Source organism: Ailuropoda melanoleuca, chromosome 14 (assembly GCF_002007445.2).
Source record: "Ailuropoda melanoleuca isolate Jingjing chromosome 14, ASM200744v2, whole genome shotgun sequence".
Classification (NCBI taxonomy): domain Eukaryota; kingdom Metazoa; phylum Chordata; class Mammalia; order Carnivora; family Ursidae; genus Ailuropoda; species Ailuropoda melanoleuca.
In genome coordinates this window covers 38585438-38612094 of record NC_048231.1, presented here as the reverse complement: position 1 = coordinate 38612094, position 26657 = coordinate 38585438, and the positions used below count along the sequence as shown (strand labels likewise).

General features: G+C 60.7%; 1 protein-coding gene across 1 annotated transcript in view; it reads left to right on the top strand.

The window, feature by feature from the left end:
* The window catches only part of LOC109490765, a 41682-nt gene extending 19753 nt beyond the window's left edge, over window positions 1–21929 (top strand). Inside the window, exons 3-5 of the mRNA XM_034642172.1 lie at window positions 9694–9794; window positions 10046–10197; window positions 21360–21929. Coding sequence (XP_034498063.1) covers window positions 9694–9794; window positions 10046–10197; window positions 21360–21929 — 823 coding nt within the window. The remainder of the gene's footprint in view (window positions 1–9693; window positions 9795–10045; window positions 10198–21359) is intronic.
* Window positions 21930–26657: the final 4728 nt, after the last annotated feature.

The following is a 26657-nucleotide window of genomic DNA, read 5'->3' as shown; positions in this document are numbered from 1 at the left end:
CCTTCTCCCCCCTCCGAACGCGGCTCCCCCCCCCCCCCGCCCCTGCAGCTCAGGGCTATGGCCACTCCTAGCTGCTTGTGCCTTCTGTCCTGAGACCTTTAACATGCGGCTCCTTCTGTCTGTGTCACCCTACCCCTCCTGCGTTGCTGGGTCTACTGCCTAACACCTCCCCTAGGTGACACATCCACAGCAATGTCACTGTCCTCACTCAGACTGCCCTGGCCAGCTGTGCAGATGGAGTGGGGCATTCAGGTGGCACGGCCTGCACAGAGCCCTTGCCCCATGAGTCATTTGAAGGCCACAGGTTGGGACCGGGACTCTGGCATGCTGTTTCCAAGCCCTGCCAGTGACCGTGATTGAGGAAAAGGGTGCAGACTCCTTCCCTTCCCCACCCTGTGACACTGGAATTGGGTTTGGGACTCCTGTTGGGGGCATGTAGGCGCCCTCCTCCCTCTGTGACACCAGGAAGTCTCATGCCCCCATCCAGTGAGGAAGGCCTGCAGGCGGAGCCCAGGGCTTCCCTGTCCAGCCTTGCTCCTCCCGGGGGCTCTCTGGCTCGCCCTGCTTGCCTCTTGCCAGGCCTTCCGTTGTGGGGCCTTTCTGGTCCTCGCAGACGCCCCCGGAGGCTGCTTGTGCCTGCAGGGGTGGCGTGACTGGAGTCTTGATTCTAGACTGCTCCAGAAAGAAGGTGGCTGCTGTTCTCCTGCCCCTCCCCCCAGGGTGGTGGGCTGTTGTTTTCACGCTTTGCTAGAACGAGCTGGTGACACAGAGGGACACCAGGGCAGGGGCGAGGGCTCAGGTCCAGCTGTCTTGTGATGGTGGGGCCCGGGCCCTGCCCAGCAGCGCCCACCCTGAGCTGGCCTCGGGGTCCAGCCCGAGCCTGTCATGGGGGCTGCCTGTGGCCCGAGATAACCCCCCTCAGCCTCCTGTTAGGAACGCTGTGGTGGGGGGGCGGAGCTTGTTGGCTCGGCGACGTGGAGTGTTTGTCATGTTCTGCGATGTGCCTGTGGACGCCTGCCATCATTTATCATCATAATTAAGTGCAATTTGGCAGGGGGATGGGTGGGGGAGCTGACAGTCCCACTCACAGTGCCTGTCGGCGACGTTAGCGTGAGCCCCAGCAGCTCAGGTGGAAAGGGCCTGGTGATGTCCCACTGACCTCTGTGGGCTGGTGACATGTGGCCTGAGTGGACCCTGCATCCTGCCCCCTCTCCCAGGCCCCCTTTTCCCAGCCGAGCTGAAGTCACACCTCTAGCAGGAGACCAGCCCGGCCACTGGCCCAGGCAGCGTGGGGCTGGCTGCGGCCCCCAGGGCGGCCAGCGTCCTGCGGGTGGCCTCCTGGCCCCGGCTGGGCTGGAGGCAGCCCCAGAGGGGCTGGCTCGAGACCAGCTGCTTCCCCCTTGGGGTACGTGGGAACCGGCCATGAGAACAGCTGGGTGCGGGGCGTCAGCTCTACCCATCCTCCCTGGCTGGGCCTGGCATCGCTGCCCTCAGGGTGCCTGCTGACCGCGGCAAGCCAGTGGCTGCTGGGGAGATGGACAAGAGGAGGCAGGCAGAGTAGCCCGGTGTCTTCATGGCCACCCACCCTGTGCCCACCTCGCAGGGGCTCTGTTCACATGTCAGACCTTCAGGGAGACCCTCCCCAGCACCCAGAGCCCTGCCTGCAAAGCCTCCCTCTAAAATCATCCTCTGCTTATTGCCATTTAATTATATGCATAACTGTCTTGTAAGTGTCTGTCTTTTTCACTGGAATGTGGGCTCCCGAGGGCATGGCCGATGCCTGCCCTGCTTCCCGGTGCAGGGCAGCCCATGAGCCGGCAAACCAGCAAATGATGCGTGCTGGTCAGGTGAATTAGCGCGTGTGCTCATGGCAGGCTGGTTCTGCCGTACTCGGCGTGGGTGCTGGGCCTAGAGTCAGGGCCACAGCCCTACACACTCACACAAATGCCACACGGGCGTTTGCCAAATGACCAAAGAAGAGTGCGTAGCTGGCAGAGGGACCGCAAGGGACCCTCACTTTGAGTGGGAGGAAAAGTTGGAAGGGGGGCTTCTTGGAGGAGGTGAGCTCTGAGCTGGGACTTAAGGAGCTGGCATGAGATAAACTTAGAAATAGGGACCATCAGAGAGACCACCACTGGGCAAACCCTTCAGACAGTACACTAGGGCCTGGCCTGGGGTGGGCAGGGTCAGGAGGCTGTCAGTCTGGTGGGGGAGGCGGTCGTGCACACAAGGCCTCCTGAGGCTTCCCTGCCAGCGGGCTCAGCGGCCTTCCTTCATGTGGCATCCTCGGCAAAGGCAGGAGCTCTTAGCTCGTAGTGTGAGGCTGGCTGCTCACGGCCTGCTCCTAGCCCAGCTTCTCCTTAGACCAGGGAGGGGGACGAGGTTGCATCTCCCTTGTCAGCTAATCAGGTCAGGCTCTTTCCCAGTCTGGGCTGCCTCTCTTTCCTGCTGGCTGGGAGGCTGCCCCAGTCGGGAGAGGGCTCTCAGGCTGGTTGGGGCATGTGATGTGTGGGGAATGGCCCACGTGGGCCTGGAGGAGGTGGGGCCTTGGAGGGGGGAGTGAAGGCTCTGGGGGGCCTGATTCCTACCAACCCCCACTTCCCACTATGTGACCTGTGACCTAAAAAGCAGGCCACCTCACCTCGCCAACCTCATCTGTAAAATGCAGTCAATCAAGTTGTTTTAGGGCCGAAAGAGAACCTTCAGTGTACAAAGATTTGCTGAGCATTTGTGAAGAAGCAGGGACGGTGCTGGTGGGGGAAGCAGACACAGACCTGCCCCCATGTTGCTTACTGTTCACCTGGGGAGACAAAGTTTGCTCAAAGAGTCACCCCTGAAAAGGTGGAATCGAACAGATAGGTGGGCCATGTAGGGACAAGGTCAAGGTCTTGCCCCACGGTGACTGGTGTTGTTCCTGGGGGATTGTGCCAAGCAAAAGTCTGGGGTGACGACCAGGGTGCTGGAGGGTGCCTTTCTTGTCACACGGAGGCACCTTCCAGTCTCTGCGGCCAGCTCCCTTGGTGGCCTTGGGGAGATGCTCTGTCTCGCTAGGCTGCAGTGTGGCCTTCTGTGAAGTGAGCACACGTGGTGGCGGCATCGGGCCGGGAGGAGGGCTCTGCCACGCACCTGTGCCTCTGAGGCGGAGCCTTCTGCTCGGCGCCAGGCCTCCAGGATCTCCTTGGGCTCAGGGCACTGGGACACCACTGCAGCATCTCCTGCCCGTGTCCTCACCCGCCACACGCCAGGCACCCCCGCCGCTCACTGGTTCTGGCTTGCCGTCCTATGCCCTCCACCTGAAAGGAAAGCCCTGGCCCTTGACCTTGCTGCCCTTGAGGCCCTGCACAAATGCCATGAGGTCCAGGAAGCCGGGCTTCCCCTTCCGAGGCTGATGGTGGCCTGGGAACACACGCGAGGAGCTTGCAGTCTGGAGGCCCTGCCACGGGGGCTGCTGGCCACACGAGGATGGTTCTTGAGGCCCCACTTGGGGCAAGCTGAACCCAGTACTCCCGGCTCCCCACGTGGAGACTCAGAATGGAGCTCAGATGTGCAGGCCGCGCTGCAGGGGCTGTGGGTGGCGGGGCATTGGGCATGGCGGGCGCTTGAGGCCACGTTCTTGGTCCCCGACACCCAGTCATGAGCTCACCTGCCACGGCCTTGGGCCACGCTATACCCACTGGTGCATCCTGGTGGGAGCTGGTAGTGACTACCAAACCAGTACACAGCCTCTTCCTTCACTTCCTTTCCCGAATCTTCTCTGTGGAGGGCTGTGGGCATCCGACACACAGGGCTGGGGAGGGAGGCTGTGGCAGACTGTGGCCCACAGGCACCAGCCCTTCCTATGAGTCGTGGGTCCTCATGGGGCACTTGCCTGGTTCTCCCCTGAGTGCTCCCTGCCCAGCACCCACAGTAGGTGGGCAGCAAACTGTTGTGAGGGTCACTTAAGGTCCCGCAACCACTGTTGAGACCCTGGGTAGCGGGTGGGACAGCAGGGTGGGAGCTGCCAGGGCTCTTGGAGCCGGATTGCCTGGGGCTGAGCTGTAGTTGGGGAAGTGGAACGTGATCCCCTAGATTCAGGGGTCCAGGGAATGGGGCTGGCCTGGCAGTGTGGCCTGCACGGGCCAGGGGATGGCAGGGATGTCCTGAGGCGGGTGGGCTGTTGGAGCAGTGGCAGGATGCAGGGGTACGGGGAGCAGGGAGACATGGGTCCCTTTCTCAGGCATGCAGTGACCAGCTCCCTTCCTTCCCCTTGTGGCTGGAACTGGACTCCCACCCCTGCCAGCACCTACAGATTTCTCACTGCAGTCCTGGACCCTTGGATCCAACGCTGAGGTCAGAGCCACCCCCAACCTCTCCCCACAATGTGCCCCACCCCCTCCCCACCTCCTGATTCTAGGACCCTCCCCCCAAAGCCTCACTTTGCAAACCGTGAAGGACCGTGACCTGACCGGTCAGGTTGTGTCTCTTCCCGTCCCAGAGGAGGGCACGGATGGACGTCCAAGGTGTGGGTCTAGGTTCCCGACCTCAAGGCCAGGCAGGCACCCGGAAAGGTGCCCCGCGCCGTGGCTCTGCAGGGCTTGGCGCAAGCACGCGGCTCCCTGGGGCCGTGGTTTTGCAATCCTTCTTGGCCACCGACCCCCATTTCTCTGGCAATTACAGGTTTTCTCGGCTGTGATTTGGATGACGTTTTTTTTCTTCTAAACAACCACTCTGGAAAAAGGGACTCTAACTTTGAACGGCTGGCTTTAATTGTTCCGCTTCTTTCCACAAACAGCGCCCTCTCCCCACTGTGTCCCCCTCCCCCCGCTGCCCCATCCAAGTGTCTCCCCCAAACGGCGGTGGGGGTTTACCCCGAAAGGGGGTCATGGGCAGGGGCGGGGCAGTGACGCTCAGCTCTGGGGTGGGGTCTCCCTCTGGGGCCACATTGCCCAGCCAGTTCAGATGCATCCCGCCTGCATTCAGGCTCACGAGGGACGTTTCCTGAGCACCCCTATGCGCTGGGCACCCCTCCGTCTCACTCTCCTCTCACCGGCCCCACCCGGGAGGCCTGCATGGAGGAGACGGTTGGACAATGTCAGGACTGGGCTTCAAAGTGGAGTCTGTGTGTCCCCAGATCTGCCCTCCTGTCGCTGAACGCTTGAAGGGGCGTCCGGCTGATAACTGTCATGCTGCCTCCCAGGGGCCTGGGGACTCCTTAGGGTTCCTTACAGTTTCAGTGTCCTTCAGAGCCATGTCACCTTGGTGCCGCCTCCGACTTCCCACGTTTGTCGGTACCGACTCTCAGGGCCTCAGGCTCAGAGAGGTCAGGAAGCTTGCGTGAAACCACACTGCTGTAAGTGGTGGGGCAGGGCCTGGACACCAGGGCTGCGTGAACAAAAGGACCTCAGTTTAGTGCATGCCTGCGGACTGGGGTTCAGGAGTGACCTTTGTGGACATGAAGGGCCCGGTTCCAGAGACGGGCTCCTGCATTACTGACCCGCCCCTCCGTGGAGGGTGATGGGGCACTCGCGGGGTCCTCAGGGTCAACTCTGATTTCAGTGAAGGGGAAACTGAGTCCATGGTTGAACAGCACCTCAGAGGCAGAGATGGGGCTGGGCTGTGACCTCTTGGGCCTGCCTGGCTGTGCACCCCAGGATCTTGGTGATATGCAGGGCAACGGGGGGATGGCACCTGGAGGAGACCTTTCCCTTGGCCTCTTGGTCTCAGCTCAAGGCCAACTGAAGACTACCAGTGGCACAGGGGAGCTGGTCCCTGTTACCCTGTGGGGGACCCTGAGCTGCTAGGATCCTTGAGTCCCACGTCTATCCTCTGTGACTCTGTTGTCCCCTCGGTAGCTTATGGGGAGAAGGAGTCATGGTGACTTTGAGTGCACGTGGGTCCTCCGGGTAGTGCTCCTGGGCTCTGTGCGCCTCTGGAGCCTCGAGACCTCCAAGGCTGTGTCTGGGGAGCATCTCGTGCTGAGCCCTCATGTGTCTCTGTGGGACTGGCCCCATTGCTTGGGCCGCGGTTCCCCCACCATCCCCTCCGTGGTCCTCCCTCGAGGGGCTCTCCCAGTCCAGCCCCAGCTGCGGCCCCTCCCTCACCTGCATCTTTCCTCCAGACACTTGTCTGTGGTCCTAGCACCCGCCCAGTCCTGGCGGATGCTTCTTAAAGTAAAAGAACAGACCCTCGAAGATAGGACGTCCCTGGGCAGAAAATATACCAGCAATGACGTGAACTGGTGTTGATTTAAACAACAAAACTGGATCACATGTAATCGTAAAAAGCTCCACCCCTCATGTTGCTGTGCGCGGCCGTGACCTCAGAGGGTGCTTATGGAAGGCCCCATTTGGAGTGCTTTTACAAGCCGGCCCCTCCGTGCCAAGATTTCCGGAGCAAGGAGCTGGGCTTATGACCTCCTGGAGCCCCTCCCAGCCAGCCACAAGCTCCTGGCTCTGCCTACCAGGCAGTCCCTGAAATGTACTCACACTCTGAGTGGGGAGAGGGTCCCAGCCAAAGTCCGAGCCCCGGGTCATGTCAGGGAGGTCCAGGAATGTGGACACACCGGCCTTTAACCAGGTGGAGCTGGGCAAGTGAGCCCTGGGCTTCCACAGTCAGGGGGTCTCTCAGGCCAGCTCTGGGGGTCATCCAGCCATGCTTCGGGCAGGTCATGCCCTTCAACCCCTGGCAGGACCTGCTTTGTGCAAGGGCTGGCCCTGAGCCCATATGACATCCCTGATGCACCCAGAGGCCTCACACTCTCCCCCGGGACCCTTTGCTCCCTCCGACTGCTTCTTTGCTGGGAGTTTAGGGGTGACGCCAGGGGAGGCCAAGGAGGCCAGCTTAGCCGTCCCGCCTTCTGTTCTAACCCTTGGAGTAAACAGGAACATTAAATCACTACTTGGGGGTCAGGAAACTGGAAATAATCAAAACACAGTGTCCTGTCCTCGGCCTGGGCGCTGGGCCGCCTGTCACCGACCCAGCCCTGCCGCCTGGGGCTTTCCCGGCCTCGCCTCCGCCCAAGTCACTGCCCCCCCCATCTGCTTCGTGGGCTCTGGTGCCCACAGTGGACCACACCCCAGGGTACAATTAGCGAGACACCCGGAGAGCTGGCAGCCACCCCACACCCACACACAGGCACAACCCGGCCAGGGACATTGCCACAGGACTGGACCCCCCGTCAGCCCTCAGAGCCCACGGAACGGAGGTGGGCCTGGGGGAGGGCCTCAGGGGGTAGTGAGGGTCTTGGCAGCTCATGCCTGCCACCCTTTCTCTGCTTCTAGGGTGCCCCCCACCCCCCGCCTGCCCATCACCCAGGGTTCAGAGGCTGGTTAAATAGACTGGAGCCGATGGGGTGGGGAAGTGGGGGTCTCCTTCTCTCCCATCACAGGGCACTCAGGCCACAAATGCCCTTTCCAACTGGCCCTCCTCCGCCGTGTGCACTGCAGAAGCTGGTAGGTCTCCCAGGAGACCCCACTGGCCACTTTCTGAAGGGGAAACTGAGGCTTGGTAAAGGGAAGTGGCTTCGAGGCTCAGCCCCTAGCTCCTGGTTCCTTCCCGGGGCCCAGGTTCTTCTCACAGAGGCCGCCAGCTGAAGTGAGGGTGAGGAGGCCTCCCGGGCTGGGAGGTCGAAGGCCCAGGCTTTGTGCTTGGCTCCGGTGTGAGCTTGCTGTGCCACCTCAGACACATCTGTGCCTTCTCTGGGCCTCCACCTTCCCGCCTCCAGATGGCCTTGAAGGGATGTCCCATCTTGGATTCTGCTCTGCTGCAGGGAGATGAGAGGGAATGTGAGGAATGCCCCCAAAGGATGAATTGCAACTCCAGGCTGCCTGATCATAGACACCCCCCCCACCACAGCCCCGGGCCCTGCTGCCTGATCCCCGCAGCCTGGGCGCTCCCTGGCCCTGGCCCTGCCCTGTGCCTTGACCGTGAGCTGGGGCTGCCTGCAGGGTGAGGCCTGAGAGAGGAGTCCCCAGGGCCTGGATGGAGAGCAGGGGCAGCCAGGACACCGGGAGGAGGGAACCGCTGTAGGCATGGGGGAGGCTCAGGCCTGCCTGGTGGAGCTGGCGGTCTAGTGGGGTGACTGGTGAGGACACTTGTAGTCCTGAGACTTGGCTGCGCAGAGTAGAGGGGCCTGGGCAGGAAGCTGCCCTCCCTGGGCAGCGCTTGGGAGAGATGGCATTTGGGCTGGGCCTCTCAGGGTGAGGAGGGAGGCAGCTCAGCCAGGGGTGGCTGGGGGAACCTCAGGGGGAGGCTAGGCGGCCTCTCCCCTATTCATCCACCCTGAGACCTGGGACCAGGCCCGGCTCTGCCTGCCATTGCTGTGGCCGCCTGGGTGTGCACACGCCATGTGCCTCCGTCGGAGCCAGCCTGTGACGTGGGTGTGGTGGTGCCCATTCTCCTCATGCCGAGATGGAGGCCCCAGAGGTGAAGTGGCTTGTTCACACTGCAGCCGTGTTCTATGGCAATGGAGGATTTGGCCTCAGCCGTGGTAGCTCTGAAGACTGCTTCCTCCTGGCTAGGGCTGCCGTGTCGCATCCTGCCACGGAGGGCTGGGTGGTCAGTCTGGGCTCTCTTCTTCCCTCCCTGCTCAGCTGTGCCCCCCCGCTCTCTAGCCCCCAGCAGAAATGGGGGGACAGCTCTATTGCCTGAGGGAGCTGCACGTGGGGTGGGAAGGGAGCTGTGTTCTCCCCCTGCCCTCCTGCCTCCCCTTTCAGGGGTCGGGGATGTGCCTGAGGCCTGGAGCTCCAGCAAGGGTGGGGGATGCAGACTGACCGGGGGAGGGGTGGTGTTCAAGCCAGAACTGGGCCAGGGCTGGGGGGAGGATGGGTTCCACTTGGGAAAGCATGGAGTTCTTAGTCCCAGAGATAGAGTGAGGCTGGCTGGGCTGGGCTGGGTGCTAAGGTGGGTGTGTGGGAGGGAGGGTAGCCCTCAGAAAGGCTTGTGGGGAGGCCTGGGGCAGGAACCGCAGGGATGGGTTCCCTGAAAGGAGGCAGGTGTGCTGGGCCGTCGGGAGGGAGCCCATTGCCCTGTGCCCGCTTGCCCTCCTGCCTGCTTGTGTGGAACAGGGCGGGCGTCTGCTCCCGGAGCCTGTATCACTTTGCCCGAGGGAGCAGTTCAGCCCAGAAGTTGCGGAGAATTGAGGCCCATCCTGTCCAGCCCAGAAGCAGACCTCAGCACTGGCTCCTTGCCCGTCAGACAGGACACCAGAGTTCCGGGCGTATTACCCCAGCGGCCACCCTCTGTGGGCTCCTTCCCCGCCCTGCTGACCTCCCCACCCCTCCTGGTGTCCTGGAATCCCCGCCCATCAAAGCCACGTGTGCTCATTCGTGCTCATGCCCGGCCAGGGTCCATCTGGGAAATCCTCAGTAAGCCTGCAGGTTATTGGCAAATGGTGGGGGGAACATTTAGAAAGGTACCCAGGGCCGGGTCGGGAGGCCTTGGGGGACACATGAAGGAGCTCGAGTGTTTCCTAGAAAAGTCAGGAGTCATGGAAAGGTTTGGATTTTAAAATATCACTCTGCTTGTTCAGTGGGTCCAGGACAGGGGAGAAGAGGGAGCCCAGTGCTGAGCAGGAAGGGATGGGAGGGAGGAGGGCAGAGAGGTGGGGTGCAGGGCTGCGGGAGGCCGGGGTGGCGGAGAGAGGAGTCCGGCTTTCTGCTGGGTGCCTGGGTGCTTGGTGGTGGTAGCTAACGGCCCTCCCGGGCTCCCTTGCAGCAGGGGCGGCCACTCCGAGGAGCCAGGTCTGTCCAGTGAGATGCAAGGGGACGTTTACTGGAAGCTTCTGGGAAACGTTTTGTCCTCCCTGATAAGAGAAGGTATGTGAAGAGGAATGCCCTCCCTGTGCGTCCTCCTGCTTCTTGCCTTTGGACATTGTTTGAGGGGTTGGAGCAGGAGCAGCCATTTTGCAACAATGGGGTTCACTTCACGTGACACGAAATCATCAGGGGCCGGCCTGGGGCTGTTGAACCACAGCCGGCAGCCAGTCACTGCAGACCCCTCATCATACCAGAAGAATGAGCCCATCTTTGGTTAAGTCACTGTTCACTGTGCCTTCTATTATTTGCAGCCAAAGGCATTCCTAAATGCTACAGGATTTCATGCCAAGACGGGGCTGGAACCGATGTTCTGGCACTAACCGGCAGAGTCCCCTGGACAGGAGCAGGTGGGGAACGTGGCAGTGTTGGAAATGCCGGCTCTGAGACCCTGAGGGTCCTCCAGGTGAACACGACAGCACAGAGCCCAGGAAGGTGGCCCCTGGGGACAGCTGCGGTGGTGGCTACGGCTGTGGGAGTGGGTGGCATTGCTCAGGGAGGGTGGAGAGGGGGAGGCCGACAGGTGCAGAGAGAGCTCTGGGGAAGAGCAGCCCCCGTGAGGTAGGTGGGAAAGGAGCAGAAGTTGCCCATGTGATTGGGAAGCACAGTAATGATGGCAGGAATCAGCCCACCATGGATCGAGCAGCTGCCCAGTGTGAGTGGCCCGGATTTACACCAAGGGTCTCATTTACTCGGTCCTCACCCCACCTGCTGAGCTAGGTACCATTACTGTGCCTGTTTTACAGGTGAAAACACCAGGGCTCTGAGAAGGGGCCATGTGGACTCAGAGCAGGAAGAGAAGTCCCAGGGGGCACCAGGAGGGCCTCAGGGAGGTGGTGCCGCCGCAGTGGGCACTGGGACTGGGTGGGAGTTTGCAGAGCTGATGGGCTGGGCAGGAAGTGAGGCACGCAGGCTCCAGGATCAGCATGAACAAGGGAAAGGATGGGATCCGGCTGACCTCAGGATGCATGGCATGGGGTGTGGGAAATCAGGTGCGAGGGATGTGCCGGGGCCTCGGATGTCAACCTGCGGAGTTTGGTGTTTATTGGAGGAGCCCGGAGGGAGGGCAGCGTGACTGGGGCCAGCTTGTCCTGAGGGCATTGAGCGCTGAGGATGCGGTTGCCCAGGAGGGGCTGGTGCAGCCACACCCCCTTCCCAGATGTCTCTCCAGGCAGGCCAGGCAAGACCACAGTCAGAGCCCTTGGCCCCTGGCCACCGAAAACAATGTGTCCTCATTGTCATTGAGAAACTGCAGTTGGGTCTTTGGTCCAAGCCATTTCAGGACAGCGGGCTGCCGGTGGCCCAGGCGGGGTGGCCTGGGACCCCCTGCTGCACAGGCCCAAGCCAAGCCCCCACGGCCGTGGGCCCAAGTCTGGTTCTGGGGGGAGGCTCAGGGGCCGGAGAGGCCAGGAGGGGTGAGTCTGGACAGTGAGGCTGTTCCTGGGAGCCCTGGTTGTTTAGTTGGCTGGGAGAAGGTGGGAGTGGGGCTTCCTGGGGTGGCCTCAGGCTACGGGGGAGCTGGGGAAGACAAAGCCCTGGGTAGTGACAATGCGAGGACTGGAGAAGGACCCACCCCTTCTTCCACTGCTGGCGAAGCAGGAGCAGGGAGGCCTCCAGCCACGGAGGAGGGCCGGTCGGCTGGGTTCAAGCTCCCCCCCCCCCAGCCTACAGGCTGAGATCTGGGGCAAGTCCTCTTCTGCCCATCCTTCATCTGTAAAATGGGTGTGATGAGCCCCGTCCCAAGGGGGTGTTGTCAGAATTAAACAAGAGATTCCTCCGAAGTCCTGGGCCTGAGGATTTCGCAAACAATTAAAATTTCAAAAATCAACTTTAGTTCCTGTCATAGGGTGCCAACTTGAGATTTGCCAAGTAAGAACATTGAAAACAAAAACAGAACAGCAGCTACTGTCTACTGTTACCGTCACTCCACACAAGAAGTGGTATTTGGACACAGAAAGGAAGGGTTGGAGGCGAGGAAAGGGTGGCCCCATCAGTAGAAGCGGGCAGCTGGGTCCGGAGCGTTCGGCCCCCTCCATATTGTTACCTCTGGGAGCCGGAGTGAACAGTCCCAGCGTGGGCCCGGGGCTCAGTGGGTGCTCTCCTGGGGCCTTGGTGCTTGCCCCCGTCTCCTCCCTGGGTGCTCCCAGCTCAGCTGGAGAACTCACCACCTTCCAGAGGGCACACTCCGATGAAGAGGGCTCTCCCTCCGTGGGCAGAGTCCCAGCTGCGACCCCAGACTCGCCCCTTGCCTCCTCTTCGGGCCCTTCCAATTCACTCAGCAAACGGTGCTCTTTGGGGGAAGATTCTGTCCTTGCGGGGTACCTATTGATGCTTTAGTGCGCTGGGGCCTTGATGACCCTCCAAGGATCGGGTACCGAGGCTCAGAGGGCACAGGCCCTTGCTTGGGCCCCCTGAAGCTGTGTGTGACATAGCAGGGGTCCCCACACCATCTGCCAGGCCGGGGTCCTGAGGCAGATGAGGGAAACTCAGGGTGTAGAGTTTTTTCCCAGCAGAATCAAAGCTGCAGACGGAGATGGGGCATCGGTCCTTGGCTTCACTCCAAGGTCATGGCCTGCAGGCTCTCCTGCAGGGAGGGAACGTGGACACCAGCCAGGCCTGAGTTTGAGCCCCACTGTTGCGATCCCCCAGCTCTGTGACTTGGTGCAGGCCGCCCCCACTCCGAGCCTGTGCTTCTCGGCCTGTCACACCTGTACTCGGCCCGGGGCCTGGCAGACAGCGGGCGCTCGATGTGGCCTTGTTGGGTGGGGGCCAGCAGCCCTCTGCCTTGCCTGACCCACCATGACTCCAACCTCCCCCTGACAAGAACGTCTCCGGGACGCCCCTGTTCCCACACCAAGGCAGGAGGAGCAGGAAGCCGGGGTCCCCCGGGAGCGGCCTCTTTGGAAACATTAACAGTAGGAATGTTTACGCAGCACGCGCCTCTGGAGCTGCCCAGCGCGCCAGCCTCGGGCCGTGACTGCACACCTCAATGATTCGGGGGCAGGGAGGAAATCCAGCTACTGGGGGCAGTGGGGCTGGACCGGGGCCCGGGGGTACTGGGGAGACCCACCTTTGTGGCTGGTGTCATCTTGTTCAATAGGCGAGGGTGGCATTTCTGGATCAGGGGAGTGGCCAGGGTTTCAGCTGGAAGGCGGGCAGCAGGCATGGGACCTTGGCTCCCAGGGGGCCTGGCTGGGGCCCCCCAACCGCTCATATGCATGCTTTTCTCAAGTCTACAGGCATTTCCCTGGGCCCTAGAGCAGGACATCCTGGCCCCAGCCAATCACGGATGGGTCCTAGATCCTGGGTGTGTAACCCGAGAGGCCTGCTGCTCGAGGGCACGTGTGCACAGGAGTGGAAACTGAGGCTTTCTGGAGTCCTCGGATTGATTCCCTGAGTGCCTTGCCCTGTCCTGGGTGCTCAGGACCCGGGGTGCCTCTGCCACACCCCCTGCCCTCAGGGCTCCCGCTGTTGCTGGGAGAGACAGACCCCAGACCCACAGTGCCCCTGGACGGTTGTCGGGTGGATGGGTGGCGTGCGTCGGCCCCCACTCGGGGGTGGGTGTGTGCTGGACACGCAGAGGACAGGCTCTCACAGCAGGCGTCAGGGAGGAAGGCGAGGGCCAGCTCGGGCGGGGAAAGGCACAGACAGAGGCTGGAGTCCACTCACCCCTCGCTCCCTGACGGCTGCCAGCAAGGGCTCTGGGGGCTGGGGGGCTGAGAACGCGCGGCCAGGGTGTCTGCAGCCACGCAGATGCTCCTGCAGGGGCAGAGAGGACCCTGTGCTTCACCTGGTGGGGACCTGCTTTGCCAGACGCGAGTCCTCCCAAAGCATTGCTTCGCTTCCTGGGTTAGCCCCTCATCCCTCCAGAGGGGAGTCAGGGGAGGCTGGCTGCCACAGCAGCCTCCTCCTTGCTTGGCAGCTCAACTTGGGCAGCTTTCTCCTTGCTCACATCAAAGGCTGCACCGGTAGGCGGGGCCTGGTGCTCCACGGGGTCACTTGGGTGCTCTGACGGGCGGGCAGTGGGCTCGGGATCAGTGGAAGGGAAGGTAGGACGCTGAGCTGTGATCAGTCTCAGCAAGACCCTCACTGGCCCACAGCGAGCTGAGGAGCAGGTCCGAGGCTCAGGTGGGCTTTCTGCTCTTACATTGACCGGTCGTGGGGTGTGGGCTGCCCCCCAGAAGGGGATGCGACCTGGGGAGGCTCCCTCTGCCCCTGTGCCTGCGGCTGGCAGTGGTTGGAGATGCCTGTCCTGTGGGCCATCTCGGCGGTGTGCGGCCTCCTCACGTAAGTTCTGGATGGGCGGGCCTGTCTCCCTAACGGGAGCTCGGAGGAGGCAGGCTAGGGGACAGACAATAGCCCCGGCCACCGAGGCCAGCCTTCAGGCTCCACGGGGTGGGGTCCTCTGCCCCCCTGCTCAGTTCCGGACCCCCATGCTCCTTGCCGGGACGTGACGTGCTGCAGCCGACGGGCGTGCTCCCCAAGAGATAAGCTCTCCCCGAGCCAACCTGGTGTCCGTCTGTCTGTCTGGCACCTTCAGACCCTGGTCCTGTGCTGGCTGGGTCCTCGGCCCCTCCTCTTTCTCTCATGACCCTGGATGAGTTATACTGTGACTCGGCCTGAGTCATTGGCCTGGAGGGGAGGTGGGGTGAATTTTGGGGGGTGCCTGCTGTCCTGTAGTGAGGAGTCTCTGACATCTTCAAGGAAGTGGGAGGCCTTGCCCCTTGTAGGAACAAATAGACCACTTTGCCAGCTTGGAGAGCTTAGAGGGCTCCAGGGGCTCAAGGCTTTGGGTGCATCAACTCCGAAGTCACTATGCCATTTGTCAAGATCTTAGTATTCTCCAGTCACGGCCTTGACCTTGTCAGAGCAGAGCCGCCTGTGTTAGGAGCTTAACCTTTGGATCCTGACCGCTCGTGTCACTAAGTCCTGGGAGTTGTAGCCCGAGGGGCCTCACGGTTTCCCCATAGACGGTGTTATGTTTCCCCAAAGCATCAGCTGAACTTTGCAACAGCCATCCGGTTCCACTCCCCCTACAGCGGCTGTCTCCGCATTTTCCTCGGGAGCCTGAGGCGCCACACCTGCCACATGCGTCTGCCCACTGGAAGTCCAGCCTGGTCCGCCCTGGTGAACGTCTGGACCATTGCAATTCTCCTGCCTTTACCTCCTGGCAGCAGCAGTGGGTCCTCGAAGGCAGCCGGCCAGTGGGTGAGCCCACTCCCAGGTCCCATTGTCATGTGAGAACTGAGGCTGTTTCCCAGGGCGCAAACTCTGAGGTGCAGGAGGGCATGTGGCGGTGCTCTGGGTCAGTAACTGGGGACAGGAAAGACAGGAAGCCCACCGGGCAGAGGGAGATCCTGTCCCAGTGGGGTCCTCAGAGGAGCCCCGAGGAGATCTAATGGCCATTCAGAGTTGTCTCAGGTTGGGGTGAATGGCTTGGCCCTGTATAGCCCCATGGTGATGGGTCACTGGATATGGACTGCCCTGGGGAGGGGGCATGATACCAGCGTATTCAACTGAGCCACTTTCCAGAGGACTGATGGCAACAGCTGGCACTTGGGGCACGTGCAGAAGCAGGGGAGGACGTTCTCCTTCCCTTGGGGAAGCTGGGGGGCCCCTCATGGTATCTATTCTTACTGTTCCCAGGGCCCTGGGGTCTCCCACTAAAACTCTCTGTCTGGCCAGCAGACGAGGGACAGGAAGAACAAGACAGATCAGACGACTCCTGGGGGCCAGGCTGGAAGGGGTGGGTGCTCACGTTGTGTTGGACACAACTCAGCACAGTGCTGGACTCTGGATTGCCAGGGGGAAGGGAAACGGAGCTGGTCCCTGCCACCCCACTCCAAGAAAGGCAGGGCACACAAACCGAGCTTGCCAGCATGGGGATGAAATGATCAGGGGTGAGCTAGAGCTGAGGTCACGGGCCTCCAGGGAACCTCAGAACCAGGTCTCCCAGAACGTGCTGCCAGCTTTCCAGGCCCTTCCCAAGAGCCCACCCTCTGCCCTGCTTGAGGGTTTAGGATCCAAAGGGACACAAGGCACAGCCCTGCCCTCAGTGGGCTTCTGGTCTGGCAGGGAGGTCGCCTCCTGACCAGAGGGTTTTCACAGCCGGGGCATGGGCAGGTCTCTGCTGGCACTGTCTAAAGGGGCAATGGATTCTTCCCAGAAGACGGGCTGACAGGGAGGCACAGCAGCGTGGGTATTCTGGCTGCCCCTGAGCACATGTTGTGCAGGTAGAAGGCAAAGAATTACACACCAGGCAGAGGGAACAGGATGTGCAAAGGCTCAGAAGTAGGGAATTCATGGCAAGTTTGAAGGACTGTGAGGCTGGAGAAGGGGTTCAGAGGGGAAGGGCTGGGAATATACTCCTGTGGATGCAGAAAGGACAGTCCTAGTCTCCCCACCCCCACGGCTTGGCTCCCTGTATGCTGCCCTATGCCAGGCAGCCACAGGACTGAAATTTCTAAGATATAAACCCAGTCTGGGTCACTGCCAGCTTAAAGCCCTCCATGGCTCCTCACTGCTCTCCAAGTGAACCCCATTCTGCTTCTCGTGGCACAGAGGCCCCCTCGGGACTGGCCCCTGCGTCTACCCAATGTACCTCTCCAGTGGGCACCCACCTGCTCTTGCCTTCACCGTTGCACGGCTTCTGTCGTAGCTTGGCTCACAGGCTGCTTCTGCTTTCCCTTGGGGTCTTTGCACCTCTGCTCTTGCCCCCTGGGATGCCCTTCCCCCACTTCTTTTCTGGTTAACTCCTACTTGGTCTTCAGGTGCTGCCTCCTCCAGGAAGCCTTCCCTGACCCCTTCTCTCCTTCAAGCCTGCACCCTGTGCAGGGCCCTGGTTATCCTGCACGACTGCTGCTGTGTCCCATCAGGACCACCTCCTGCTGTGGGTGGAGGCCCTCTGGCAAGACCAGGGTCCTGGGCTGGATTCCTCCCCGGGGCCCCAGCCTCTGGCCCGCAGCACAGGGCTATGCCGCCTTCAGCCTGAATGAGAGGGAAGCAAGGAGATGCCACCCTTAAGCTCTGAAAAGACATTTTCCCAAGCAGCTGGTAAGGCCCCACCCGCTCCGGGGGATTTTCCAATCTGCTCCTGAAAGGCCCGGCTCGGAGCGTACTGGGATCATTCCGGGACACGGCGAGGCCCACGTTCCTGGCCCTGGCCGTCAGCAGAGCACATCTGAAGGTCCTTCCTCCTGCTTTTCCCTTTAGTGATCCACAACAGGGCGGCAGGAGAGGACAGACGGACCTCCCAGAGTCCTCCTCCCCTTGGCAGTGTCAGGCCACCAAGTACACGACCTCAGCCCAGAACGCTCCGCACCCTTGTGTGGGGTAGAAACGAGCTCTGGCCTGTGTTGTGCAGAACCCAAGGGCCTGCAGGGATGGTGAGGGGTGGGGGGTGACTGCACCTTAGAGGGTGGGTCCCGGGAGTCTGAGCCGGCCACGGCGCCCTCTTCTGTCTGGAACTTCTGGACGTATGTGCTGGTGGTCCGGGGGCTCGGGCTTGGCTGCTGGCAGCTGAGGGGCTCTCCCTGGTCCAGGAGCTGAGGGGGAGGCAAGCGATGGCTGGGGCTGGGAGCAGGTGGGGTGCAGGCCAGAGGGGACTGGGTCGGCTGTGGACACGGCCAGAGCTCGCATGATGCGCCTCTCCTGGGATTTCTAGAGGCCGAGTGGAAACTCGCTGCAAAAGGGGTTTGTTGCTTGCTCTGCTTGGCGGCAGCTGGGATCTCCTGGGAGTTGTTTTGCTCTCTGTAATTGGTAAGAGGTTTGCTTCTAAAAGTCTGCCCAGAACCCCAAAGTGGAAGGAGGCAGAGGGCCAGCATGAGTAGAGAATGTTCTTTGCAAACACATTTTTATAGAGGTATGTTTGGGTCTGCTCTTTGGACCCTGTGAGTTCAGAATTTGAAGGAATTGAAACAGGGCTGGGTGGGGGGCTCACCTTTGCCCTACAGGCCTAGAGAGGCCCTAGAGGGTAGAGGGGTGTCCCCGGCTCTGGAGAGCCAGGTGTTCTGGGGCAAATGACCGCACACTAATTGCAGACACGCCTTACCTGTGTAGAGAGCCGGCCCCTCGGGGAGCCGTGGGCTTGGTGCCTCGTCGGTGCTGAGGGTAGAGGAGGCAGACAGGATGGGGCGTCCTTTGCCGAGGGCTCGGCTGGTGTAGGAAGGCACGTGTTGGCCCAGCTCTGCCCCCGAACTCAGCTGGCCTCTGCTCTGCGGGGACAGCCGCCTCCCAGCCTGAGTGCCCGGCTTCCGTGGAACGAGTGGTCAACTTGGCAGAGAAGACAGAGGCAAGGTCTGCAGTGCCCCCTTTTACGTGGTGACAGGGTATTACCTGGGAAGAAAAGTCCCCAGGATAATGGTTCCCTGATCCTGTGGCAGTGAGAGGCCACAGACCTCTTTGCTGCTGGGGTTGGCACGGAGTCCCTGGCCCGCGGGCCTTCGCTTTCCATAGGCAGGGGCAGGTCAGACTGGTGGTTTTTTTTTATTTTTATTTTTTTTAAAGATTTATTTGAGAGAGAGAGAATATGAACGGGGGAGGGGCAGAGGGTGAGGGAGAAGCAGGCTCCTTGCTGAGCGGAGAGCCCGACGCAGGACTCGATCTCAGCACCCTGGAATCATGACCTGAGCCGAAAGGCAGACGCTTAACTCACTGAGCCACCCAGGCGTCCCTGGAGTGGTTGTTCTCTTGAGTTCTGTCCTGTTCTGAAATTTCGTCGCGCTCTCTGCCTCGGTTTCCCACCTGTGCAAGGGTGGAGTTTAGGAGGCCTCCCCAGACAGGAAGAGGGAGGTTTTATTTGCAGCTCCGGGGAGCTCAGAGAGAACCACCTTGAAAAATGGTGAAGAACGGGCGGGATGGTGTGTTTCCAGCCTCTGGGCCGAGCTGTTTACCCACTGCCCTCCCAGGCCGGGCCCGTCGCCGCCCTGAGCATCCTTCACCGGTGGGTCCTCAGAGGGGCCGACGTCGCTGGGGTGGGGGCGGCATAGACGGGGCACACACAGGCTCCTCCTCTGCTTGTTCTGGCTCCTGGGGTGTAATGTCTTCGAGAGGCTCGCTGGACTACGCTCCAGCCCTCGCTGGGCCGGGCCAGGGTGAGGCAGGCTGGGCAGGGCACCAGGAGGTCCTGTGGGACCTTGGCTCGACAGCATTTGTATGAACAGTCCCGGGGAGCATCCGTGCCCAGCGCCTCTCGGCCTGAGTGCCAGCTCTCTGCTAAGGGCTCTGGGCGGATGATTTCTCTCCCTCCTCACGCCCACTCTTGAGTGTTGTCTCCAGTTTACGGAGGGGGAGCCTGGACGGCTTTTGTAACTTGCCTAAGGTCACCCTGCTGGTGAGAGGTGAGGCGGGGTTTGCCCCGGGGTCCCCTGAGACCAGGGACAGCCCTGTGGTCCTCCATCCATCTCAGTGTCAAATGCGTGGTAGACCGGGGGTCCCAAGACCGTCTTCGAGATGTGTGGATGGACTGTCTACACAGCTGGGTATTTGGTGTCACGTGTATCAGCATAAAAGTTAACCCATCAAATCTGCGACTTCACGGAAAACATCTCCTAGGAAAAAAAGCAAGTTTTAAAAAGCGAGACTATTAAGGATTGCATTTAAGAACAACGCTTAGTAAAAATCAGTCTGGATCAGAGGATGGCAAAAAAAAAAAAAAAAAAAAAACCACACAAAAAAAACAGGGACTTGGAAAAACACCGAGTGTTCTACCAGCACCCTCGTCCTGCACCCCAGGCTCCGTGGGGCTCTGCGGGCCTCTCCAACCGCCCACCCTGGACCCACTCCCGCCAGCTGTCCACACCCCCTCCAGCTCCAGGAAAACTCCTGCAGAGCAGGACCCCCACTGCAGCCCCTCTCCTGAATCCTCTGTGGTCTGACCGCCGCTCCCTCCTTGCCCCCCGGCCATGGTCTCAACGGGTCCGGCGGCCACTCTGTAAGGAGGTGCACAGCCGGCCTCCTCCGGGATGGTCCCCCAGGTGCGCTGACACAGGTGGCCGGCCACGCCCTCTCAGGGCTTCTGGAACCCACTCTCGCATGGCATGGCTTCCCCTCGCCTCCCCTGACTGCTTTCTCCAGGCTCCTCTGAACAGCCCCTCCACCAGCCCACTGCTGGAGCTCCTCACACCCCCTCCTTCCTGTGACATTCTGACCCCCTTCTTTACTGAACTCATGTCCTCCCTGGCATTTACTACTAACTTCAAGCTGGTGAGTCCCCTGCTTATGCCTCCACGCCACCTTCTGAAATCCTGGCCTGCCTGCTGGACATGTGCCCTTGGACACCTCACAGGCACCTCAGACTTCACCTCCTGAGCTGAGACCTGGAGCAGCCCTGCCAAGCCGGCATCTGTTGCCCCAGCCACTCGGGGCAACTGTGGGCGCCCCATGTCTCCTCTCCTCGTGTGCCCTCCTTCCTCTGGGATGCGTCCTGGATCTAGCCACCCTCCTCCCTCTCTCTGCCACCAGCCTGGGCTGAGCCCCGTCCCCTCCCAGACTTCAGAGGCCAAACTGCCTGCTGCAATCCGTATGGGTGTTTGAAAGACACGAATGGGATCAGATCACTGCCCTGCTTAGAACCCTCCTCTCCGCTGTCTCCCCACCCCGGGGTAAGATCCAGGCTCCTCAGCATCTCTAAGGCCTCCCTGGTTGGTCTCCTGTTGCAGGGCCACAGGGATAGCTGGCTCAGGAAACCTGTTGCCAGGTGCTTAACTTAGGGTGGGGATTCCTTCTCTTCTGCCTCATGAGCCAGCCGACGGGGTCCAGGCTCCCACGGCAGCTCCGTGGTGTTGGCAGCCCAGGCTCCTTCTGTCTTGTGGCTCTGCTGTCCTCATGGGTCTAAGGTGGCTGCCTGAGCTCCTACCATCCAAGACAGAGGAGAGAGCACAGCCGGAAGCTGGGCAGAGTCCTCCTGCTTGTACCCATCAACCAGGGTTTGGTTTCATTATGTGGCCCCACCTGGCTGCCAAGGAGGCTGGAAACATTGTTTTGGTCTGGGCGGTGAATGCATGGCTACGTCTTGTGTTACTGTGGAAGAGGGGAGAGAAGACAACTGGAGCTCCTTCCCGGGAGAGGATGGCTTGTCCCTGACCTGCATGGCGTCTCCGTGTGTCAGTGCCCGTCTCTCTGAAATGGGGGGAGCTCTCTGCAGGGTGGCCGTGAGGAGCCAGTGAGATGGCCTATAGCATGCGCCGCACACCAGTGAGGCCTTTCTCCCCCTGTCCCTGTCCCCTCCGATGTGGCATCCGTGGCTCGTGAATTCTGGGGATGGCGTTTGAGCCAGCACTTAGTAGGGGCAGACAAAGGTGGCTCTGCTCATCTCCCCCGCTCCTCTTCTGTGCCGGGGTTTTGGCACGCGGGGGCCTCGAGGGCCTTGGGGGGCCTCAGGAGATGAGGCTGGCAGGGTAGGCACAGTTGGTGCGTGGCAAACCGAACCTGTCAATTCCAGAAGCTTTTGGCACATTGTTGAAGCGACTAGATGACTTTGAGAAGTGTCTGCGTGTTTTTTCCCCAAGTGCAGTTATTTTTGCCGCTGTGAAATGTTCTGAAATCTGACAGTTTTGTTTTGAGTCTTAGCCCGATGTGAAGACAGAAAGGAACACTGCCTCCCAGTTCTGTGGCACCCGCTTCTCGGGGTCCCCTGAGGACACCCTGATCCCGGCAGAGGTGGGTGAGGAGAAGCCAGGTGACCGAGGTCTCCCAGGGGTGAGCACACAGTGGGTCAGGCCTGGGAGCCCCCAGACCCACACCAGGCAGGAGACCAAGGGCCCATTTGGCCAAAGTGAAAGCACGTACTGTGTTGAGCGCCCCCTGCGTTCATTCCTCAGACGTAGAGTGTGTACCTACTGTGTGCCGGGCCCTCACCCACCAAACATTCCCTACGCACCTACCACGTGGCACAGAGACGTCGGAGGGCTCTCGGCACGGGACAGACAAAGTCCTCTTGCCGTGCATGGTGGCAGGGAGATAGGTCAGGAGGCTGCTGAAGGACCAAGGACCCCAGAGAAGGGACAGAGGCCTCAGATACATCCCTGCTCCTCCAAAGCCCGCAGCCCAGCCAGGGCCCCACTGGGGTGCAGCCCAGGCCGGGAGGATCTGGGTGCGCCAGGAGACTGGGTGTCACCGGCCTCCGTGCTGCCCCCATGACCTGTCTGCATCATCCCTTTTCCTTCCTCACAGCTCTCCAGGGCTGGGCCAGAGACCTGTCCTCCTCCCACCCGAGAAGTGGACCCCTCTCCAGTTGACCTCAGGCCACCTGTGTTGTCCCTGCCATGGACGCCACGTCCTTCAGCCCCTCTGCTGTGGCCCCCATGGGGCCCATCCTGGCATCTCACACTGTCCCTCACCTGCCTCCCGAGCTATGTGGGCTGCGCTTGGGATGGGCCGCGTCATGCCCGCCTTCTGCTTGGGGTCCCAGACTCCAAGCGCTGGGGTCGGAAGTCAGGAGGTGACATCACTGAGAGCTGGCTGAGGGCCAGGCTTTACCTGCATCACTTCTCCGAACCCCAGCAGCCAAGGGAGGTCACACAGATTGCCATCTCCGCTTTTACAGACGACCGCACGGAGACACGTTCGACCAGGTCCCCGAGGACATGCAGCAAGCGCAGTATCTCCTGGACCCTCCCTTCACTGCGCTGACGGCTGGGGACCTGCGGCAGTAGCTGCGTGCGTGCGTGACCCTGTGTCGTGCTCGGCTCAGTACCATATGCATCACTGAGGGGCACCGAGAACCGCACAGCTGCCCGTTGCTGGGTAAGAAGACAAAACCAAACACCCGGCAAGACCCCCCTCCCCCTTCGCAGCCCCCGATTTGGCTCCCACCTGCAGACCCTGTGGCTGTATGGGTTAGGGCACAGGGCTGGCAGCTGTGACAAGGACCCCAGCATCCCAGAGAGCGGAACCTAGAAGCTTCTTTTCCTTTCCTGCATCACGAGCCATGCAGGGCTCAGGTGGTGCCTCCTGGCGTCTGGGGTGCAGGCTGCCGCCACTGCCCGTCTGTGGCCTTCCGTGTACCTTCTCCCCGGTAGGTCGGGAAGCTCAGGCCTGCCACTGCAGACCCGCGGTGCAGCCAGGCAGAGATGAGAGAAGAGAGCGGGTGCATGGCCCGTTCCCCAGGACCCCACACATGCGCCTTCGGCCCCTCCCCGTTGGCCGGACGCTGGTCACAGGGCCGCAGGTTGCTGTGAGGGAGGCAGGGAGCATCACCATAGGTGGTGGCTCTGCGCCTATACAAACTTAAAGGACTCTGCTGCTCCGAGGGAAAGGAAGGGCAAATGGCCTGGGGCACCACCAGCTGTCTAGGCCCCAGTCCAGCCCCTGGGCCCTGCGATTCCCATGCCAACTCTCCCTTCTGTGCTCTGAGCACGCTCAGCCCCTGCAAGCAGACAAAGCCCTGAAGTCCCTTCCAGGCTCTGTGTCCGGCTGCATCCAGGACCTGTGTGACTCACACCAAGGCTGACGTGACCCCTCCCGAGCGGGGAGCCGTGAACTACCAATGAGAAGTGCAGGTGGTCTGCAAGCCCCTCAGGAGCCCCGGGGCCGTGCAGAGCAGTCAGACCGCTGTGAGAACGGGCCTTTGGCACAGAGAAGGAGGGACAGTGGAGCAGTCACTCTGGCAGGACCACGGCCGCACCCGGCGGGGCCAGTACGGCCACAACTCTTCCTTGGCCAGCCCTTTGGGCACCCCTGTGTCCGCTCGCTCGGAACACCTTGTCGGTTGTCTTCCACCATCGCGTACCTGCCCCTCTGTCCTCCCTAAGCCCCCATCGAAGTGGGCAAGCGCTCAACCTGCATGTCCACATTCCTGGGGGGTCCAGGGATTTCTTTGGGGAGGTTTTCAAAAACAGCGTGCTTTCGAGAGCCAGGCTTGTGGTTCATTTGGGAATACAGTTCCCTCTACAACTAGTAAATTGCTGTTCTATTTACAACTGGTTCGTTCCATGTTGCATGTAAGCCCACCTAAGTCTTATCCAGACCTCGTTTTTTATTCTTACGGAGTTGTTCTCTCTTATTTCCAGGCCTCTGGTCTTGGCCCATCTTGCTCATTCAAGAGCAACTGCCTTGCTGTCTGTCGCCTGAACCAATGGGCTTGGGCAGGGAGACACCACCTCATTCAGATCACGGCCCTGGGCCTGGCCCTCCTGTCCTGCTGAGAACTGCTGAGACCAGCCTTGTCTTCTACCAAGACTGTCCTCAAAGCCATCTGGGGCCTCTCCCAGATCACTTCTCAAAAGCAGGGAGCAGCAGCCCCCACACACCTACATTCTGAGTTTTCAACCCAGTCCTAAAGTTCCAGGGGCCATCAGGATGTGGTCTGCCTTCTAAGCATCCGTGGGAGTGCTTTTATGAAAGATTTTATGAAGATTTCCACAGTACAAGGGTCGACAGCTTTCTAGCACACAAAATCTGTGTCTTGGACCATGGAGGCCAGACTGGGGGTGTTTAGCCATGGGAGCAGCACCCGTCCCTTCTGGGCATCCAAATCTGTACCAGTCAGGATGCTGTCAGGGCTTGCTGCAAGAACAAAGAGCCCCCCCGAGAGTGGCTTAAATATGATCGAAGTTTATTTCTTTCTCACATTACAGTCCAAACACATGTGGTTCAGGATGATATGGAGACAATAGGACATCAGAAGCCTAGATGCTGGGGCACCCGTTGCTCCGCTGTCCTCAACAAGAAACTCAGACCTCATGGTCTCGGATGGCTGTGGCAGCTCCCTCCATCCCATCTGCATTCCAGCCAGGGCCGAGCAGAGAAGAGGAAGCAGGGGACATGCTCTGCCCCTTCCTCCAAGGCCCAGGGCTTGGAATGTGCACACGTCCATCTGCTCCTAGCCCATGTTGAGGTAGGATCTGAGGCTCAGGATGCCCAGTTGCTCACATATGTGTGTTTGCATGTGTGCATGTGTGTGTGTGAGCCGTGCTGTTGCCTGGGTCTGTCTGCCCCTTCTTCCAGTGCTCTTTCCTCAGGCAGCTCCATGGGCAAGGGGTGGGTCTAGGGAGAGAAGTGAGATCTTCGTTCCGACCATGAACTGCCTGAACTCCGAGCTGTGCACCTACACCCCAGAACCCGGAATGAATTGCTCACCCGCCCTTGCGCACATGCGGCCATTTGCCTGGAGGCCCAGATGCCTGCTGTCCGAGCAGCGCTGAGCTGCAGCCAGTCCCTGAACACCTCCTTCCTGCCTGTCTCGCTCTCCCGTGTCCTGCCGTGTGTATCTCCGCTGTCCACCTGCGATGTGGGGTCGATGCTTCCGTCCGCGTACTTCTCACATCGCTTTGGGAAATCAGGCAGGATCTGGAAGTGAATCCGCTGTGAGCTGGACTGTGGCAGGCGCTGTGCACCACGCTGGGCCACGTAAAGTCCCCAGGGGACTGTGCCCCCGTGATTAGGCTAAGGATGGTGAGATGGGGAGATGGATGCCCCCCCAGAGCCCTCAGAAGGAACCAGGTCGGCCGACACTCGGATTTTAGCCCAGCAAGGCCACTTGGGCACCCTACTTCTCACACCATGTGATCATAAATTGGTGGTGTTTTGAGCCATGAAGTTTATGGTGCTGGGGTGTCCTGGTATCGCAACACCAGGAGACCACCTGCCCCGAGGGCGGAGAGGGGACTGCAGCAGGCTCAGATGGGGTTGGAGCGTGAGCCCCCGCTGCCTGGGAGGAAACTCGAGTGGAGAAGCTCAGAAGCGGGGTGTAGGCTGTTTGCTGGGTGGGAGGCAGCCTCTCAGACCAGCCGGCCAGGCCAGGGAGGGGCTGTCGGGTGAGGCTGGCTGGGAGGGCTGGGGCCCTGAGCACCTTGTCCCGGGCTACACTCAGTTTGGTGGAAGAGACACCCAGTGGGGCCGGGGGGCAGTGTGCAGGGCCCTGGTGGGGCCTCTGGGCCAGGAAATGACTGGGTGTCGGAAGACAATGGGGAGACACGGCCTCACGTATCCTGAGTGCTTGTGGTCACAGTGTTGTGCAAAGTTCTGGGACCTGGCTTGTCAAGATGGACGTGGGTGCAAGGCCGAGGACCGAATCTTGGGTCTGTGAGCCCAGGGCTCCAAGCAGCAAGGGGAAACCAGAGGCAAAACCATGAAACTTTTACTGAAAAATGCTTTCAGAGACAGCCTCCAAGTCCCTGGCCGGTGCCCTTTGGTTTTCTTCTTTCTTGGGGGGTTGGGGCCTGGGGTGGGGGTGGGGTCCAAGGTGCGAAACATTTTGAAAACCAACCTGGGGACAGCTGCTGGGAATTTTAAAAGCCCGGATCAGCCAAGATGCACAATGAAAAAAACGTGAAAGAGACCATGGAAGAGACACATTCAAAGTTGCGTGTTTTCCGTCTTGAGTGTTCGCAGAAACATGCCCGTTAGCGGGGGTGGGAGGCGGGGGGAGGGGCCTGGAGCAACGCGGCAAAGGGCTCTTGGAAGAGGATTTCTGCGCTCTTCAAAGACGCCACTCTGGAAAGCCATGTGTAGACACGTGCCTCCAACTGCCCCATGGATAGTTTCAGAGCCGGCAGGGAAGAGAAAAAACAACCTTCTGAATATTGCCAGAATGGTATCTGAATAAACAGTGTGGACAGCTGCTCCTCCCTGCCGGAGCCAAGGAAAGTCTGCTGTTGTCCATGAAGAAAATGCATTTGCTGAGGGACCGTTCAGCAGGAGCTGAGAGGCCCGGAAGAGCAGCCCCCCACCCCCACAGGGGCCCCCTGAGGGCCTCTGAGCTCCACCTTGAGCACCTCCTTTCAGCCCACCGTGCTCTTTGTGAATTTGGGGTCCTGTGTTCCCCCTTCTAAGAGAAAGCGCTCATTGCACATGGAAGTGGAAATGCGTCCCCCTCGGAGTTGCAGGCTGGCTTGTGTCTGAGGGGAGGGTGTGCGAGCCGGCGGG